The following is a 17,100-nucleotide window of genomic DNA, read 5'->3' on the forward strand; positions in this document are numbered from 1 at the left end:
CACAAGGTGGAGAGTGTTCAGGCCATCGCCCGGATGCAGCGCCTCCACATTGATGAAAGCGGCCATTTTGGGCGCACTTCCCGGGGCCCGACGCATGCGCAATGCGATCGGGAACACCAAGTGGCCGAAAACCGCACTACGCAGATGTCCAAGAACCGCACCGCGCATGCGCAACGACGCACCGAGCATCATGACGCCGACCTCATGAGGTGTGCAAACTGTGGCACCGCCCATTTTTTAAAAAACTGCCCTGAAAGAGGCAAACGCTGTTTAAACTGTGGAAAACCAAACCACTATGCAGCCCTGTGCAGATCTGCACCAGCACTCAGGAGCCAGCGCTCCCAATTCCGACAGTGGCGCATCAGAAGTGTGCAACACCAAATGCATGACTCTGAGCCAGGCAGTACGACAGATCAAGGTGATGAATACCTAGACAATACTTACCGAGTGGGCATTATTACAAAGTGCGAATACGCCACACCGGACACATCGCAAGTCCAATCAATCCTGGCTGTGAATTCCGAGGACGAATGGCATGCAGTGATGAAGGTCAACCACTGCCCCATCCAGTTCAAACTGGACACAGGTGCCTCCGCCAACCTAATTTTGCAGGTGGAATTCAAGAGAATCAAGAAGCCCCCCACAATCCTTCCAGCTGCCTGCAATCTCCTGGACTACAATGGAATCGCAATCAAGGCACTGCGGTCCTGCCATCTGCAGGTGTCCAGCCGACACACACAAGCAAGCGTACGCTTCAAGATTGTTAAACCAGAAAGGGTGTCCCTGCTAGGTGCGCAGGCCTGCAAGCAATTGAACCTCATTCAAAGGGTCTACACCACGACGCCATCCCATTCGGATCTTCAGGCCAGCATCGATGACATCCTAACCCAGTACCCAGACGTATTTAGCGGGAGGGACATGCTGCCGTACAAGTACAAGATTCTACTGCGGCCTGATGCCAAGCCAGTGGTCCACGCACCACGATGAGTCCCTGCTCCACTCAGAGAGTGCCTGAAGGCAGAGTTCACGAGTCTACAACAAAAAGGCATCATCTCCAAGGTCACTGAACCAACCGACAGGGTCAGCTCGATGGTGTGCGTAAAGAAGCCTTCGGGGGACCTACGCATCTGCATTGACCCCAAGGATCTTAACAAAAACATTATACGGGAACATTACCCCATCCCGAAGAGGGAAGAAATCATGAGTGAGATGGCACACGCGCGCTTCTTCACAAAATTGGACCCATCCCAAGTATTTTGGCAAATCCAACTTGAAGACTCAGCAGAAGGCTCTGCACCTTCAGCACGCCTTGTGGCAGATTCTGCTACAACCGAATGCCATTTGGTATCATCTCGGCATCAGAGATTTTCCATCGCATCATGGAATAGATGATGGAGGGAATAGAAGGGGTTTGTGTCTACGTTGACGATATCATAATCTGGTCCACAACCCCAGAGGAACATGTGTCGCGACTCAAGAAAGTATTCCAACGCATACATGAACATGGCCTCAAGCTAAACAGGTCCAAGTGCTGTTTTGGGACATCCACGCTGAATTTCCTGGGCGATCAGATTTTGCAACACGGTGTGCGTCCGGACACAGACAAAATTAAAGCCATCCAGGTGATGAAAGTCCCCGAGGACAAGAAGGCAGTACTCGCTTCCTGGATATGGTCAATTTCCTTGGCAAGTTCATCCTGAATTTGGCCACACACACCACTGCCCTACGCAACCTGGTTAAAAAATCAACTGCCTTTGAGTGGAAGGCGGAGCACCGAACAGAGTGGCTGGAACTGAAAGCCAAGTTCACCACTGCACCCGTCCTTGCATTCTTTGACCCAGACCGAGAGACCAAGATATTCACAGATGCGAGTCAGGATGGCATTGGGGCGGTGTTGCTTCAAAGAGACGACACGTCATCCTGGGTACCAGTAGCATACCCGTCACGGGCAATGACACCCACTGAGACTAGATATGCGCAGATTGAGAAGGAGTGTATAGTTCTTCTCACCGGCATCCTCAAATTTCATGATTATGTCTAAAGCTTGCCAACATTTACTGTTGAGACGGATCATAGGCCTCTGGTCCACATCATCCAAAAGGACCTGAACGACATGACGCCTCGTTTGCAGAGAATTCTGCTCAAACTCCGGAGGTATGATTTCAATTTGGTGTACATACCTGGCAAGGAGCTCATCATTGCTAATGCATTGTCCCGCTCCGTCAACTCACCCAGTGAACCACTGGAGATCATCCAGCGCATTGAATTGCAGGTACAACTGTGTGCAAGCACTCTCCCAGCAACAGATGAGAAGATCGTTCTCATCCGAGAAGAGACGGTCAAAGACTCCCTGTTGCCGCGAGTCATCCACAACCTCAGCAATGGCTGGCAGAAAGGGCAATGCCCTCAATTCTACAACGTGAAGGACGACCTGACGCTGATCAACGGCATGCTGCTCAAGCTTGTCAGGATAGTCATCCCGCTACGTCTCCAGAGCATGGTGCTGCGGCAGATTCATGAGTGACACCTGGGCATAGAAAAGTGCAGACGCAGGGCCCGGCAAGCTGTCTACTGGCCCGGCATCAACCAGGACATCATGGACATGGTCCTGAACTGCGAAACCTGTCAGAGGTTCCAACCTGCTCAGAGCAAAGAGACGGTCCAACCACATGACCTAGAGACCTCTCCGTGGTCCAAGGTTGGCATTGACCTATTCCACACGAATGGTCGTGACTATATCTTAATCATCGATTACTTTTCGAACTATCCTGAGGTGCTGAAGCTACCAGATCTCACCTCACGGACCGTCATCAAAGCGTGTAAAGAGACATTCTCACGGCATGCCATCCCGAACATCTGCATGAGTGACAATGGCCCGTGCTTCCACAGTCGAGAATGGTCCACATTTGCCAAGAGCTACAATTTCAGGCGTGTCACCTCCATTCCGCACTATCTGCAGTCCAATGGCAAAGTCGAAAAAAGGGTGCACATCGTTAAACAGCTCATCGCAAGGCCTCGGACTCCGCTTCCGACATACACCTTGCACTACTTGCGTATCGGGCGACTCCCTTGTCCACTGGCATGTCGCCAGCTCAACTGCTGATGAACAGGGACCTGCGGACGACGCTTCCAGCCATACACCTGCCCAACCTTGAGCACCTCACGGTGCTGCAGAAGATGCAGCAGCTTCACGACAGCCAGAAGCAGGGCTATGATGCACATGCCACCGATCTGGACGTGCTATCCCCGGCAGACACGGTCAGGATCAAGATACCGGATGGTGGGTGGTCTGCTCTGGCTGTCGTTGTTCAACAGGCCGCACCCAGATCCTATGTCATACGTATGGCTGATAGCTCCATCGTGCGAAGGAATCGATGGGCACTGCGAAAAGTTGCTTGCCCACAACCACTTTCCCCTCCATTTCCACATGTCGAATTGCCACCTCCAGACACCTCGAACCACGAGGCCGCCAGTCATGCTTCCCTCTCACCTGTCAAGACACTGTCATCCCCTCCACCACCTCTCTGGTGGTCGACGAGGATCAGACCCATGCCTCAGAGACAGGACTTATGAGCATTTGTTTTGTTTGTTCTGTTCTGCATTCCTCAGTCAGTCACATTAGACAGACACATTCACATGTATGTACATCTACAAAAAAAAAGGGGAGATGTCATCATATGCAAACATGCAATCATTGAACACTCAGAATAGGACACAACCAATGGGCAGTCAGGACACTCAGAGGTGGCATCACCACAAAGAGGCATGACATAAACACGATCAAAGGGATGAGGCACTCACACCCTGCCTCTTTCCACAGACAGACATCTAGAGAGTTAGACAGGGTTGATCAGCAGCATCACACCCCAGCACATGGCTTAGAGTAAGCTGGTACAGTTAGACTGAGTTACTACAGTTAGATTAACAGAGAGTCAAACTCATTTGCGAACTGTGTTAATAGTTCTATAAACACGTTGAACTCATTTCAGAGTCTGGAGCATCCTTTAGTTAAGACTGCATCAAGTAGCAGCCTGTGTTATCCGAAGCAGCATAACACAACAGTCTCCTATGGATAGAACAGCTCTCTGCTCCTTCTCTTGTACCAACGCCTCCAGTGCAGCATCTGAGATTTTTGGAGCATGCTCTTTGTTCTGTTGTGTCATTTGTCAATGTTCTTCTTCATGTTTCTAATTGAGTGGAACCCATGACCACAACAAATCATCATTTGGATGCATTTGAAGGAAAATTAGACAAGCACATGGGAAAGAAACAAATTGAAGGTTCTGCTGTTAGGGTTAGATGAAGATGGATGGGATGAAGCTCATGTGGAAAATAAACACCCATAGAAGTCAATGTAGCCGGATCGCCTATTTCTGTGTGGTTAACATCTTGCACTTGCCAGGACTAAAGTATTGGATCTGTCACACTGAGTCAGATCATTCGTGAGTAACTTCTGTGTTCATTTCATTATTGCTTCTGATATCAGCAGGTAAGGCCCATCCTCCACGTCAGGTTCCCTCTATCTTTTGATGCTTTTCACCTAACTTTCAAGCAGTTTTGATACTTCAGCCAATCCTCTGGCTGTTGGTTCTTCTGATCTTAGTTGCCAGGCTGCCAATCATTTTAGAGATTTTTTGACATGGACAATATTATAGAACATGTTGAAAGAGGAGTCAGTATCAGTTTTTCTGTTTATTGACTCTGCTGTGTACTGTGATAAAGCTTTATTTTAAATGCCTCAGAGTCAAAATTAAGTGCCCAGTCTTTGTGGTTAAAACTTCTGAGTCAGTTGTTGAGAAAAGTGTTGACACCACGCTTGCTTTGCAGATGTAATAATGGGCAGTTAAATATGTAACGTGGCAGGCAGTGTGTGTGCAGTCATTCCTTGCCAGAAGTAAAGACGGACGTACAGGATCTACACCATTCTTGCTGAGTGCAGCAGAGCCAAATCCATATATGGCCAAACCAATTAATCTTCCAGGATTAAAAAAGAAATCCTGTATGTAGAGCTGAGTGATAGTTTTTTTCCCCCCCTGACAATCATTCACAAATTGCATACACTGTCATTCCCAGTAAAGGCATGTTCTATTCATAATTTTTAAAACATGAACTGTTTGGAATCTTCTGGAAAAAAATTCTCTTTTAAAAGTTGACATTAAAATGCAGCAAAAGATGGCCGATAAGAGTCACCTGTCTTGATCTGTGGATTTCGAATGCCATAGTGTCTTGAAACAACACATTCCACACTAAGAAGCATTAATACTCACATCCTGAGTATTATGACCATAGAGGCGTCCTTACGTCGAGAAACTAATTATTTATTATATAAGTAACTATTTACAAAGTATACACAGGTCCCAACTGTGATTTCTTTGCTCTGCACCCACTCAGGCCAAGCTTTTATACATAGTGTCCATAGCCGTGCTGATGAGGTCACTGCCCTTCAGCGGAGAAGCTCTTACTCGACGAGATTCATGGGGAGGCTAATTGGTCCGACCTCGTAGGTTTCCGCGGGTTATAACGCTGAGACCATCCATAAAATATCTCTGGACTTGAGTGGGTCTTTTCAGGGCAAAAGGTGAATGTATGCACACACAGACTCAGGTTATCACTAATTAATTTAAGACCAATGCCATATTTGGAAGGGACCTGTGAAAGGCCACATGGTAAAGCAACCATGTTGATAGCCCTTTTTTAAAATAAAGTCTAACTTGCTGTCTGCAAGCACAACAATTGCAGATACAGCAATGGAAAGAGCAGCAACAGCTATGCCTTTAAGAATTAGAGACTGCCAACATGTCTCCAAGCCTGTTCCTTTTGAAGTCCATCAGTACAGAAAACCAGCCTCCTGGTAAAAAGAGTACATGTAACTTGGTGACCTGCTGAAAATCCATCTCTTGGGGGAATCTTGAAACTCCGGCTATTGAATCCAGGTGGACTCCTCTTAAGGTTGAAAACACCCCTTCCACTGGACTTTCAATGCACAATATTTCTTTCAAGACAAGCCATTACTTGGTTTATAACTTGAACAAGTACATTATTCTCTAACTACATTTTGCATGTGCGTGAGTCCGTCTGTCAGTCTGCCTACCAGTCTGATTGCCTGTGCGACATAGGATGCAATTTAACGGAAAAAAGAGTCCCATTGTGGGCAGATTTAACAGAGTATTTCCCGGAATATGTAGCACTAGGAATGACTCCGCTATCAAATGGGACTCTGTTACATTTTCAGGCCTCAATGGGAAAGGCCCCCGAGGCCGCACCTATTTTCATTTTTAAATGGTGCCCCCCCCAATGTCCCAACGTAATTTTTGGGGGACCTTGAGCCCACCACGCCCCATCTCTTAAGGGCAGGGCACCCCCGGGCCTGATTCCCGGCGCAGGAAAAGTGCCACATTGGCACTGCTAGCCTGGTACCCTGGCATTGCCATGCCAGGCTGGCAATGCCACCTGGGCACCCTGTCAGTGCCAGGGTGACACCCATCTGGCACTGTCAGGGTGCCAGGCTGGTAGTGCCAAGGTTCACAGGTGGCATCAGCAGTGCCAGGGTGTTTCCTATTCAGAGGCCAACATCCCTGCGACTCCGATTGCCCATGAGGCCCTGCCGAGTGCCTGGTCCCCGTTAGTGGAGACCAGTGCTAAACAGTGCCCAGCTGGGGTCTCCTCAGCGAGGCCTTTAGACCCTGGATGCTGGTTAGCTCTGGTGGAGACACATTTAAGTGTGACTAACTGCACACTTAAATATGCAAATTTAGGTCTCGTCTGTTGTGGACGGAATCAAGATTGTGACATCTCGCGATATCCCATTTGATCTCTCAAGCGTGGCGAGCTGGATCAATCTCACGAAAGGCCTCTCACAAGATTGACCGACCACATTGTGTCCCGAGCCATTAGACCATGGCCATAATGCTGTTCAGGGTGACACATGAATAAATAATATTTATTTAAGCACTTGGAAATCTTGCTGCTGTTTGTTCAAATTGACATCACACTCGAGGGCTAAGAAATGTACACAGCTTCATTTTCAAAAACACACTGATAACGGACTGTAAGGGAAGGGAACAAGGATTTCAGTTCTCTCTCATCCCTGTCTGTAACACCACTTGGACATTGGCAATGTGGAAAGCCAATCACTTATTTTACCTTGCACAGCCCAGGAACTGAAGTAGGACTTTGTTACTGATTTTGGTTGCATCTATTGTCACAATGGATGGGCTCTACAACGTACTATTCAATTTTTCACATCCCTAACTGGCTTGTCCCAAAGTTGATGCACACAATCAGCAGCAAATGCTATACAAATAAACTCAAAACTGTTAAGTACTGGTTCAATGGAGGCTATCAGCAAGTATAGCCTGCAGGAAACATGTTTATCGTGCAGAACATTATAGGACAGTGATGTACTGCAATATATCTTACGCTCTAATATTACTGTAGGAAACTACAGAGTGGTTTGCTTTTATGCCTCTAAAGTATGCAATTTTAAGGAGCAGTAATTATAGGAATATTAAAATAGGAATTGTGAACTGGAGACACTCTGGTGCTTTAATCCATTGAATAGTTGGTATAGTTTCCCTTTTTCTGAAAACTGAGCAACACTTAATGCTACAGTAATGAAAATCTGAGGAATAGACTCATGAATGTAATTGGCCAAATAAAATTTATTACATACACCGATTTTATTCCATAAACTAAATTTTATAGGTCATATGTTCAGCATTTATTGCTGGGGATGTATGAGAAGTCAAATTTTTTAATGAGACTCATCAGAGAATTGAAGTAAACTGATTATCTCTGTACATGAGAACACCCTAGCCAGCTGGAACTGCCACAGAATGAATAAACTATGGAAAATCTAGTCAAATTACCAATTTCAGTCAATCCGCCTTAGGCTGATAGCTGCAAACACATTCTGTCAAGTTAAGTGAAAGAAACGACATGTATTGGGTGCTTTTGTTAGACCTGAAACCTTGGTGTGCCACTGTACATGCATGTGACCTGGATGCAAGTGCATACTCAGAAAGGAACCAAATTTTGGAGCAAACCAATGTTGAATTATGACACCAGGGGCGAAATTCTCCCGAAACGGCGCAATGTCCGCCGACTGGCGCCCAAAACGGCGCCAATCAGACGGGCATCGCGCCGCCCCAAAGGTGCGGAATACTCCGCATCTTTGGGGGCCAAGCCCCAACATTGAGGGGCTAGGCCGACGGCGGACGAACTTCCGCCCCGCCAGCTGGCGGAAACGGCCTTTGTTGCCCCGCCAGATGGCGCGGAAATGACATGTCGGTGCGGCGCGTGCGCGGGATCGTCAGCGGCCGCTGAAAGTTTCCCGCGCATGCGCAGTGGAGGGAGTCTCTTCCGCCTCCGCCATGGTGGAGACCGTGGCGGAGGCGGAAGGGAAAGAGTGCCCCCACGGCACAGGCCCGCCCGCGGATCGGTGGGCCCCGATCGCGGGCCAGGCCACCGTGGGGGCACCCCCCCCCCCCGGGGCCAGATCGCCCCACGCCCCCCCCCCCCCCAGGACCCCGGAGCCTGCCCACGCCGCCTTGTCCCGCCGTTCAAAAGGTGGTTTAATCCACGCCGGTGGGACAGGCAATTTATCGGCGGGACTTCGGCCCATCCGGTTCGGAGAATCCAGCGGGGGGGCCCGCCAACCAGCGCGGCCCGATTCCCGCCCCCGCCGAATATCCGGTAACAGAGACTTCGGCAACCGGCGGGGGCGGGATTCACGGCAGCCCCCGGCGATTCTCCAACCCGGTGGGGGGTCGGAGAATGACGCCCCAGGAGTGGAAACATGGCAGGTAGCCAAGATTTTAAAATTATTTAGAAATCGGTGGGTCATGTGCTAGGGGTACCAGCGACAATCTCATATTCACCGAAGATTGAGGGACCTATGTGACCATTGTTACTTCACCAGTTCATGTTTGCCTGCTTGGGATGTTTGCCAATACCTGCCAGCCTCTGCCCGCTAGAGCTAGCTCAAAATCTGAATCCTCTACCACTGGGAATAGCAAGGGGAGTGCACCTCAGTCATACACATTTACTGCTGAAGACTGTTAGCCAGGAAAACTGATGTACCGGTAAGCATACACCAAGCAGCCCATCATGACTGAGATTGAAAAACCTTCTACATAGGCCGGAATTTTCCACCCCTGTCGTGGTGGGACCCGCCATGAGGGATTGGCAGCCCAACCAAAAGACTGTTGATGTTCAACAAGATCCTAGTTGAGGGCAGGTGCAGGAAATCCCGTCCATCACCTCATGTCCATAAGAGATGAACCCATGCCATCATGACACTTACCCAGGTAGATCAAACAAGGTCATTGACTCTTTTCCTGCTCTAGAGCTAGGATCTTCGATGGACTCCATGGTTGCTAACATCTTTTACGATCACCATGAGTCTGCTTTGGTCAGGCAGGAAGATCTCCCCATGCCATCATTTGGGAAAAGCATCTCTTCATTATCCCTAATAGCCTGAAGGAAAGTCTGCAGGGAGGCATTGCTGAACCGTGGGGCGGCCAATGTCTTGGCTTTAACATCTCCGAAGTAACATGGTAGGGGCTTGGACATAATGCGATGATGTCCAAGGACAATAAAATGGAGGAGGGGAGGAAATGGGGGCGACGTTTGGGGAATCCTGAGGGGATGAAACGATGTAGCTGCCGAAATGCCCCGGAGAATTGCCGGGTCCATGGCCGTGCATTAGCATGGCGGCGGCCTGCAGCGGCCACGCTGTGCAATATAGCGGCGGCCGCTCGTGGACCCGGCCCGCAAAATAATTCCCCCCTTCGGCCAGCTCGCGCGCCCCGGACCACCCGCCCACAGTCCCCCCGCTGCTCGCGGATCGGCCCTCCCCCGACTGTGGTGGTGCTGGACTGAGTCCGCAGCCGCCACGCCGGGTTCCCAACGGGTGAGACCACACGTGACTCACGCCATCAGGAACCCGGCGGGTCGGGGGTTGTGCATCGGAGGGCGGGCCTCAGGCAATGTCTTGAGGCCGTTGATACGTGGCGTGGCATACTCACAGAGTACGCTGCTTTGGAGTGGCCGGTTTGGTCGGGAACTCAGATTCTCCAGCCGGCCGCCGAACACGATTTCAGCATCGGCGACCAGAGAATCCAGCTCAGATTGTTTGAAGTGGAGGATTTAGTTTACATCTGAAATTCTGGAGGGGGACCACCTTGGTTGCCCAGGAGTATTATTGCAAGGACTGGCCTAGTGTCTTATGTCATCAATCTACAGGGCCACGAAGTGAGGAAGCATATAGATCACATGAGAAGGCAGGAAGCTGCCGCCAACCTATTTGAGCGTGTGGACCCAGTGGTAGCTACCAGCCACAGAGTCGATGGTGAGAGATCCAATGTCTTCTCCAGGGGAATCACGTGTGTCAGCAGAAGGATCTGTGGGGGAGGGATGGTGTCGGTACTGCCCCATCTTCAGGATCTGTGAATTTGCTTGCCCCTGATGTGGACTCTGTTGCTTCACGAATGGAGAAACGAGTTGCTGAGTTGTGACGCTCAATAAGAATCTGAAAGTCCCCTGACAGACTGACCTTATGAACTATGCCTTTTGGCTCCATTACTGTTAGTTCTGGTTAACTCTACATAATTTTATATAAGTGGTTTATTTTGTGAAACTGTAAGTGAACTTAAGGGGGGGAAAGAATGTGGTCACATGGTCCCTTTAAGGGGTGTTCCTTCATAGGCAACGTGTCCCGACCAGAACCTGTGAGATCGAGCATGCAAACTTGAGCCTATCGAGTGCCAGAGTGTTGAACTGAGAATTTCGGGTTCATCAGAGTAAGTATGGGAGTCGAGGGAACTTGTCCTGTGTTGGAGTTGTCGTGATCTGTAATATAAAGTTCTTTCTTTGCTCAATAAATCACTGTTGTGATTTAACGCTGCCTCCTCACATTACCTCGCGCTACAACAGGGGGGGAAATCCAACTTCAACTTAGATGAAAGTACTGAGTGCAATGTAAAAAAGTTTCCTGATAATACAAAGTTAGGTGGAAAGTAAGTGTTGAAGAATCTCAGAGGGATATAAACAGATTGGGCGAATGGTCAAGAACACAGCAAATGGAATATAAGGTCGGCAAATGTGAATTTATCCAACCAATTCTGAAAAAGGCTATTAACCTGAAATAGTAACTCCTGAAATAGTAACTCCTATCTCAGATTTTTATCTCAGATGCAGCCTAATCTGCTGCGCACTTGCAGCATTTTCTGCTCTTGTTTCAGTGGTTGATAGAGTTTTTGGATACTGAGGGAATTCTAAGGGCAGTAGTGTGGGAAGGTGAAATTGTGATAGAAGATCAGCCATGGTCTGACAGAATGGTGGGGCGGGCTCATGGGGACAAATGGCTCACTCCTGCTCCTAATTTCTTGGGTTTGTATACAACTTCAGCATGAGGACAGAGCAGGTGAATGGCGATTCGCCATTTGTTGTACACGTTTGTGGTAACTCGGCCAATTTTTCTTTCCATTGACTTCTGAAGCTGAGTTTCTTGAACAAGAGAACACTGAAGATAAAATATATTGTATAAATAGTACACACATAGTGACAACTGCCGTGTATGATTTGTACAGCTCCTCCAGGATAACATGCCTCCCTCTATTGCCTCTTGATTAGCATTTGACAATGCAGGGGGAGAATATTTGATCCCATTCTGCTTAGTGTTTGGTTTCAGGATGAGACAAAAAGCCTGAATGTCCCACGGCTATTTCCTTCACCCCAGAGGCACTTTTAATATGTTGATAACCTTATCACGGCTGCCCATAATGAAGTAGCTGTGGCAGCAAACTAAAAGTGGCATTAGTCACTTTGCATACGTTAATGATATCTTTTACAGGACCTACCCTGTTACTTAAACTTTGCTGTGGTGAGGCTGGCCTGCTCAGTTATTCCTTCTTGGCTTCTTGTGCAGCTTAACCAGTGGTTCTTAAAGGGACAACTGGGTGTGTTTTAATTTCGTTTTCAAAGTTAGATAGCTGCAGTCACAGCCAGAAGGTGTATGAGTCTCTCTCTCTGTAATCTAAAGACTGTAATTTGATTCTTTGGTGATTTAAAACTAATAACTGCTCTCAGTAGTGACTTTAACCTGATGTGCTTCTGTTTAAAGTTTAAGTCGTATGGATGTTAAAAGGACAGCTTAGTGTTGTATTCTTTGGGGGGGTGTATTTGAATTAATGGTTGCTAAGATGTTCACTGTATGTTTTAAAAAGGTTAACTTGAGTTCGTAGAATAAACATTGTTTTGCTTTTCAAAAATACTTTTCCATTTCTGCTGTACCACACCTGTAGCGTGGGCCGTGTGCTCCCCATACCACAATCTAGTAAAAGTTGTGGGTCAGGTGAACTCCATGATAGACTTTGGGGTTCTCTAAACCCTGGCCCATAACAATAGGCTGGGACGTTTTTCCCTGGAGCGTAGGAGGCTTAGGGGTGATCTTATAGAGGTCTATAAAATAATGAGGAGCATAGATAAGGTAGATAGTTGACATCTTTTCCCTAGTCACTCATAAAATGAGAATCAAATTTTAGATTGTTAATTGTTGCATCACTGAAAGGGTTCAAAACTATACAAGCTAAAAAAAAATCACACAAGCTGCTAATCCCTCAAAGACAGAAAACTAGTGATGAGAAAACAATTGTTCCAGCTCAGACTGTCTACAGGACCAAATTCTAGAGAATGCTTTATTTATACAATTTTTATGCAAGGATTCATTTGAATACTTTTTAAATAATCTTTATTGTCACAAGTAGGCTTACATTAACCTGTAATGAAGTTACTATGAAAAGCCCCAAGTCGCCACATTCCAGCGCCTGTTTGGGTACACAGAGGGAGAATTCAGAATGTCCAAAAACTACCTAACAGCATGTATTTCAGGACTTGTGGGAGGAAACCGGAGTACCCAAAAGAAACCCACGCTACAACTGTAGCGCATGTGTGTTCACTACAACAAGGAATCTGGTTGTTTACAGCATGGAAACAGGTCCTTCGGCCCAGTTTGTCCATGCCGCCCAGTTTCTATCACTAAGCTAGTCCTACCTGCCTGCATTTGGCCCATATCCCTTTATACCCACCCTGCCCATGTAACTGTCAAACTGCTTTTTAGAAGACAAAATCGTACCCGCGCCTACTACTGCCCCTGGCAGCCCGTTCTAGATGCTCACCACCCTCTGTGTGAAGAGATTTCCCCTCTGGTCTCTTTTGTATCTCTCCCCTCCCACCTTAAATGTATGCCCTCTAGTTCTAGACTCCTCTACCTTTGGCCTCATGGTTAAGGAGATGCGATGCAAAACCAGACACACACTCGGAAAGTCCCCTGTTCAATTGCTTGTTAAGTTTGGTGATCTCAGCAAGGACATGGTGTTACCCGTAATGTGCACTTGGATGGATGAGATGAAAGTCATACAGGCTTATATTTACTAATCATTTTTCAGTGGAACCCAGATCCCACTGAAAATATGCCTATATGGATGCGAGCTTGGTACTGGATGGGGTTCTTCTGTTTTTTTTTATCATAGAATTTACAGTGCAGAAGGAGGCCATTCGGCCCATCGAGTCTGCACCGGCTCTTGGAAAGAGCACCCTACCCCAGGTCAACACCTCCACCCTATCCCCATAACCCCATAACCCAGTAACCCCACCCAACACGAAGGGCAATTTTGGACACTAAGGGCAATTTATCATGGTCAATCCACCTAACCAGAACATCTTTGGACTGTGGGAGGAAACCGGAGCACCCGGAGGAAACCCACGCACACACGGGGAGGATGTCCAGACTCCGCACAGACAGTGACCCAAGCCGGAATCGAACCTGGGACCCTGGAGCTGTGAAGCAATTGTGCTATCCACAATGCTACCGTGTTCTCCCCCTGTAGCTGAATAGCCCAAGAATATTTAATACCTCATTTAATGCCTTCCTGTAACAGCCTCCCCGAACAGGCGCCGGAATGTGGCGACTAGGGGTTTATCACAGTAACTTCATTTGAAGCCTACTTGTGACAATAAGCGATTTTCATTTCATTTTTTTTTCTTTCACAAGAAGCAGTTTGACAACAATGATCTCATTGAATTGTGGAACAGGCTCGATGGGCCAAATGGCTTACTCCTGCTCTTAATTTAAAAGTTATAACAGCAGAATGTTATTAAAAATGTCTTCTTCCATCTTTTATGGATTGGTTCTCAGAAAATGTTCAAATTACGAGTCACTTTGGAGGTAATGTAGCACAGTTACTACGGCGATTTGACATAATGATGAAATGTTCAGGGAGACTGCATCATTATCGTCTGCATTAATTTTTGCATATATATAACATCCCCATGAGTAATATTTTAATGCCCCTTTTATTAATTGCCCCATACATGACACATAGCTAACATATACTTTCCAGCATCACATTATGCTTATGGACTGATTTAATGACGTGCATCTGAAAATGTCTATATCTATTTTGAGAACAGCATAGCAATGGCAGCAAGTAGCACTTACTCCTTCCAGTCAAAATTCCTCATGGAGGTTTTTGATCAGCAGAGACACCAGCTATTTTCAAACAATTTGACTAATTCAGATGTTCCTAAACCCTTGTGTGCCTCAGCAACCTTACATTTAGAACTCATTAAAGACCCAGGCGGATTCACCATTTCGAGCCCAGTAATTACTGACATACTTATCTAGATCATATATAGAAAATACTGGAAAATGTAATTTTTAAGCAAGAAAGCCATTCCTGCTATGAATCATTCTGGACAGAGGGACACTCGCTTTCACACTGAATACATTAACTCTTCAGTATTGAGCAGGTGACAGTGCAGGTTGAAAAGAAAAACAGTTTTCAAAGCATACATAAATTATAATATTTGAAACTCAATAAAAACAGAAAATGCTGGAAAAACTTAGCAGGTCTGGCTGTATTTGTGGAGAGAAAAACAGAGTTTGTGGTTTGCAACTGCATGACTCTTTTTCAGAGCTGAAGAAAAGTAGAAATGTGATGGGTTTTATACTGGTGAAGATAGGGGGTGGAGCGGGTGGAGCAAAATAGGTCAGGGATAGAAGCTCAGGAGAGATTTGACAAAGATGTCATAGATGTAGGACAAAGGGAGTGGCTATAATAGTGTTAAAGACTAAGGCAAAATTAAATCTATGCATTGCAGAAGCTGGAAATCTGGAATAAAATTGAAAATGTTGGAAGTTCTGAAGAAGACTCATAGGGATTTGAAACCTTATCCCTTTTCCTCTCTCCACGGAAGCTGTCAGACCAACTGAGTTTTCTAGCTTTTTTGTGTTTTATTCAAGACTAAAGCAGCTGCTAATAGTGGCATAAAGGTCAAATCACAGAATGTATTAATTTCAGAGAGAATGTGCAAACTCCACACAGACAGTCACCCGAGGTCAGAATTGAACCTGGATCCCTGGTGCTATGGATTTACATACTGTTTTATATACCTGGCATAAATGCACATCATATTTGAATTTTACTTCAGCTAAGTACTTCTGAAGAAAAAATTAATTATATTAATTGTGGCATGCGTTTTGATTTATATTTCTGTTCTTTATTTCAGCTGATGGCTGTACAGATTGGTCTGTGGACTACAAAAAGTATCAAGTTCTTCTGGGGGAACCGGTGCGAGTGAAATGTGCATTATTTTATGGATACATCAGGGCAAACTACACCATAGCTCAGAGTTCAGGACTTAGCTTGATGTGGTACAAAAGTAGCGGCCATGGGGACTTTGAAGAGCCGATACCATTTGATGGAATTCGAATGAGCAAAGAAGAAGACTCCATTTGGTTTCGCCCAACAGAACTTCAGGATGGGGGCCTGTTTTCCTGTGTACTGAGGTATGATAATCCTTCACTGAATAGTAAATTAAGAAAGAATTCCTACAGTTATCTAATTCACAACATTCATGTAGTAATGATTAGCAAACTTGTACTTGGAGGACAACTGCATTATGGTCATGTTATTGGTCTAGTTATCCAGAGGCCCACCAGAAAAATACTGCAGAGACTGGTTTCAAATCCCATCATGGCAGCTGGTGGAATTTAAGTGGTAGTGGTCATGTGGTCAAAAGCATTGGATTAAGACTCCAGTCTCGACAGAGCTATGGACTCAAATCCCCTGCTGTCTATAACTCTCCTTGAGTGGGGTTTTCCCAGTCCCTTCAAAGTCAACAAAGATTTGAATGGCTCGCTGCACCTTGTCGCGAGGCCAGAAAATCCTGGCCCAAGTTTTCCTGTGTGTTCAAGCCCTCCAGGTAGTAATCTATTAAAATAAGCAATTAAAGACGACTTGAATATATAGATACAACAATGCATTAAGGTCATTTAAGGTTTTTATGGGATGGCGGTCTTCAGGATTGGATGACCAGGAAAGGTGTGTTCATAATATGACCAGTTTGGCAGCATGGTGGCGCAGTAGGTTAGCCCTGTTGCCTCACGGCGCCGTGTTCTAGGTTCGATCCCGGCTCCGGGTCACTGTCCGTGTGGAGTTTGCACATTCTCCCCGTGTTTGCGTGGGTTTCGCCCCCACAACCCAAAGATGTGCAATGTAGGTGAATTGTCCACACTAAATTGCCCCGTAATTGGAAAAAATGAATTGGGTACACTAAATTTTTTTTAAAAATAATAATAATATGACCAGTTTGCTATCAACCTGTAAATCCTTTTAATATGCCTGGTAGCAGTTGGTAAAGAGCGGGAGAGTTTCCTGGTCAGCCATACTGCAAAAGTCAAATGACTGCGGTACTTTGCCAGGTATAATCCTGGACCAATCCAATGGAACTCCATGGTCACCAACCCCCTTTCAGGCCATGGTACCTGAAGGAGTAGGAAGATGATTACGGGAAACGTTTTTCTGATGACGGGATTTCCCACCCCGCAACCCTCAGAATCAGTGGGGAATGCATCTCGGCTGATACAGGCTGCCCTGCAGCCATTCAACTTTAAGTGGGGTGTTAATTGGTGAAGGATCAGACTTCCACCCCCATCTAGGGAGCAAGATCCAACCTAGAGAGCTACCGGCCAATTGATTGGTTCGAGCATTGGCCAATATTGGGACAACAGTCAGTCCCCAAAGAAAAAGAGCTAAT

At 46.6% G+C, this 17,100-nt stretch overlaps 1 protein-coding gene across 2 annotated transcripts in view; it reads left to right on the top strand.

The window, feature by feature from the left end:
- The window catches only part of LOC140428010 (interleukin-1 receptor accessory protein-like 1), a 2,037,829-nt gene that overhangs the window by 899,464 nt on the left and 1,121,265 nt on the right, over window positions 1–17,100 (top strand). For both annotated transcript variants that reach the window (XM_072513958.1, XM_072513959.1), the window contains exon 3: window positions 15,571–15,850. In XM_072513958.1, coding sequence (XP_072370059.1) covers window positions 15,571–15,850 — 280 coding nt within the window. The remainder of the gene's footprint in view (window positions 1–15,570; window positions 15,851–17,100) is intronic.

Source organism: Scyliorhinus torazame, chromosome 8 (assembly GCF_047496885.1).
Source record: "Scyliorhinus torazame isolate Kashiwa2021f chromosome 8, sScyTor2.1, whole genome shotgun sequence".
In the NCBI taxonomy this organism is placed as follows: domain Eukaryota; kingdom Metazoa; phylum Chordata; class Chondrichthyes; order Carcharhiniformes; family Scyliorhinidae; genus Scyliorhinus; species Scyliorhinus torazame.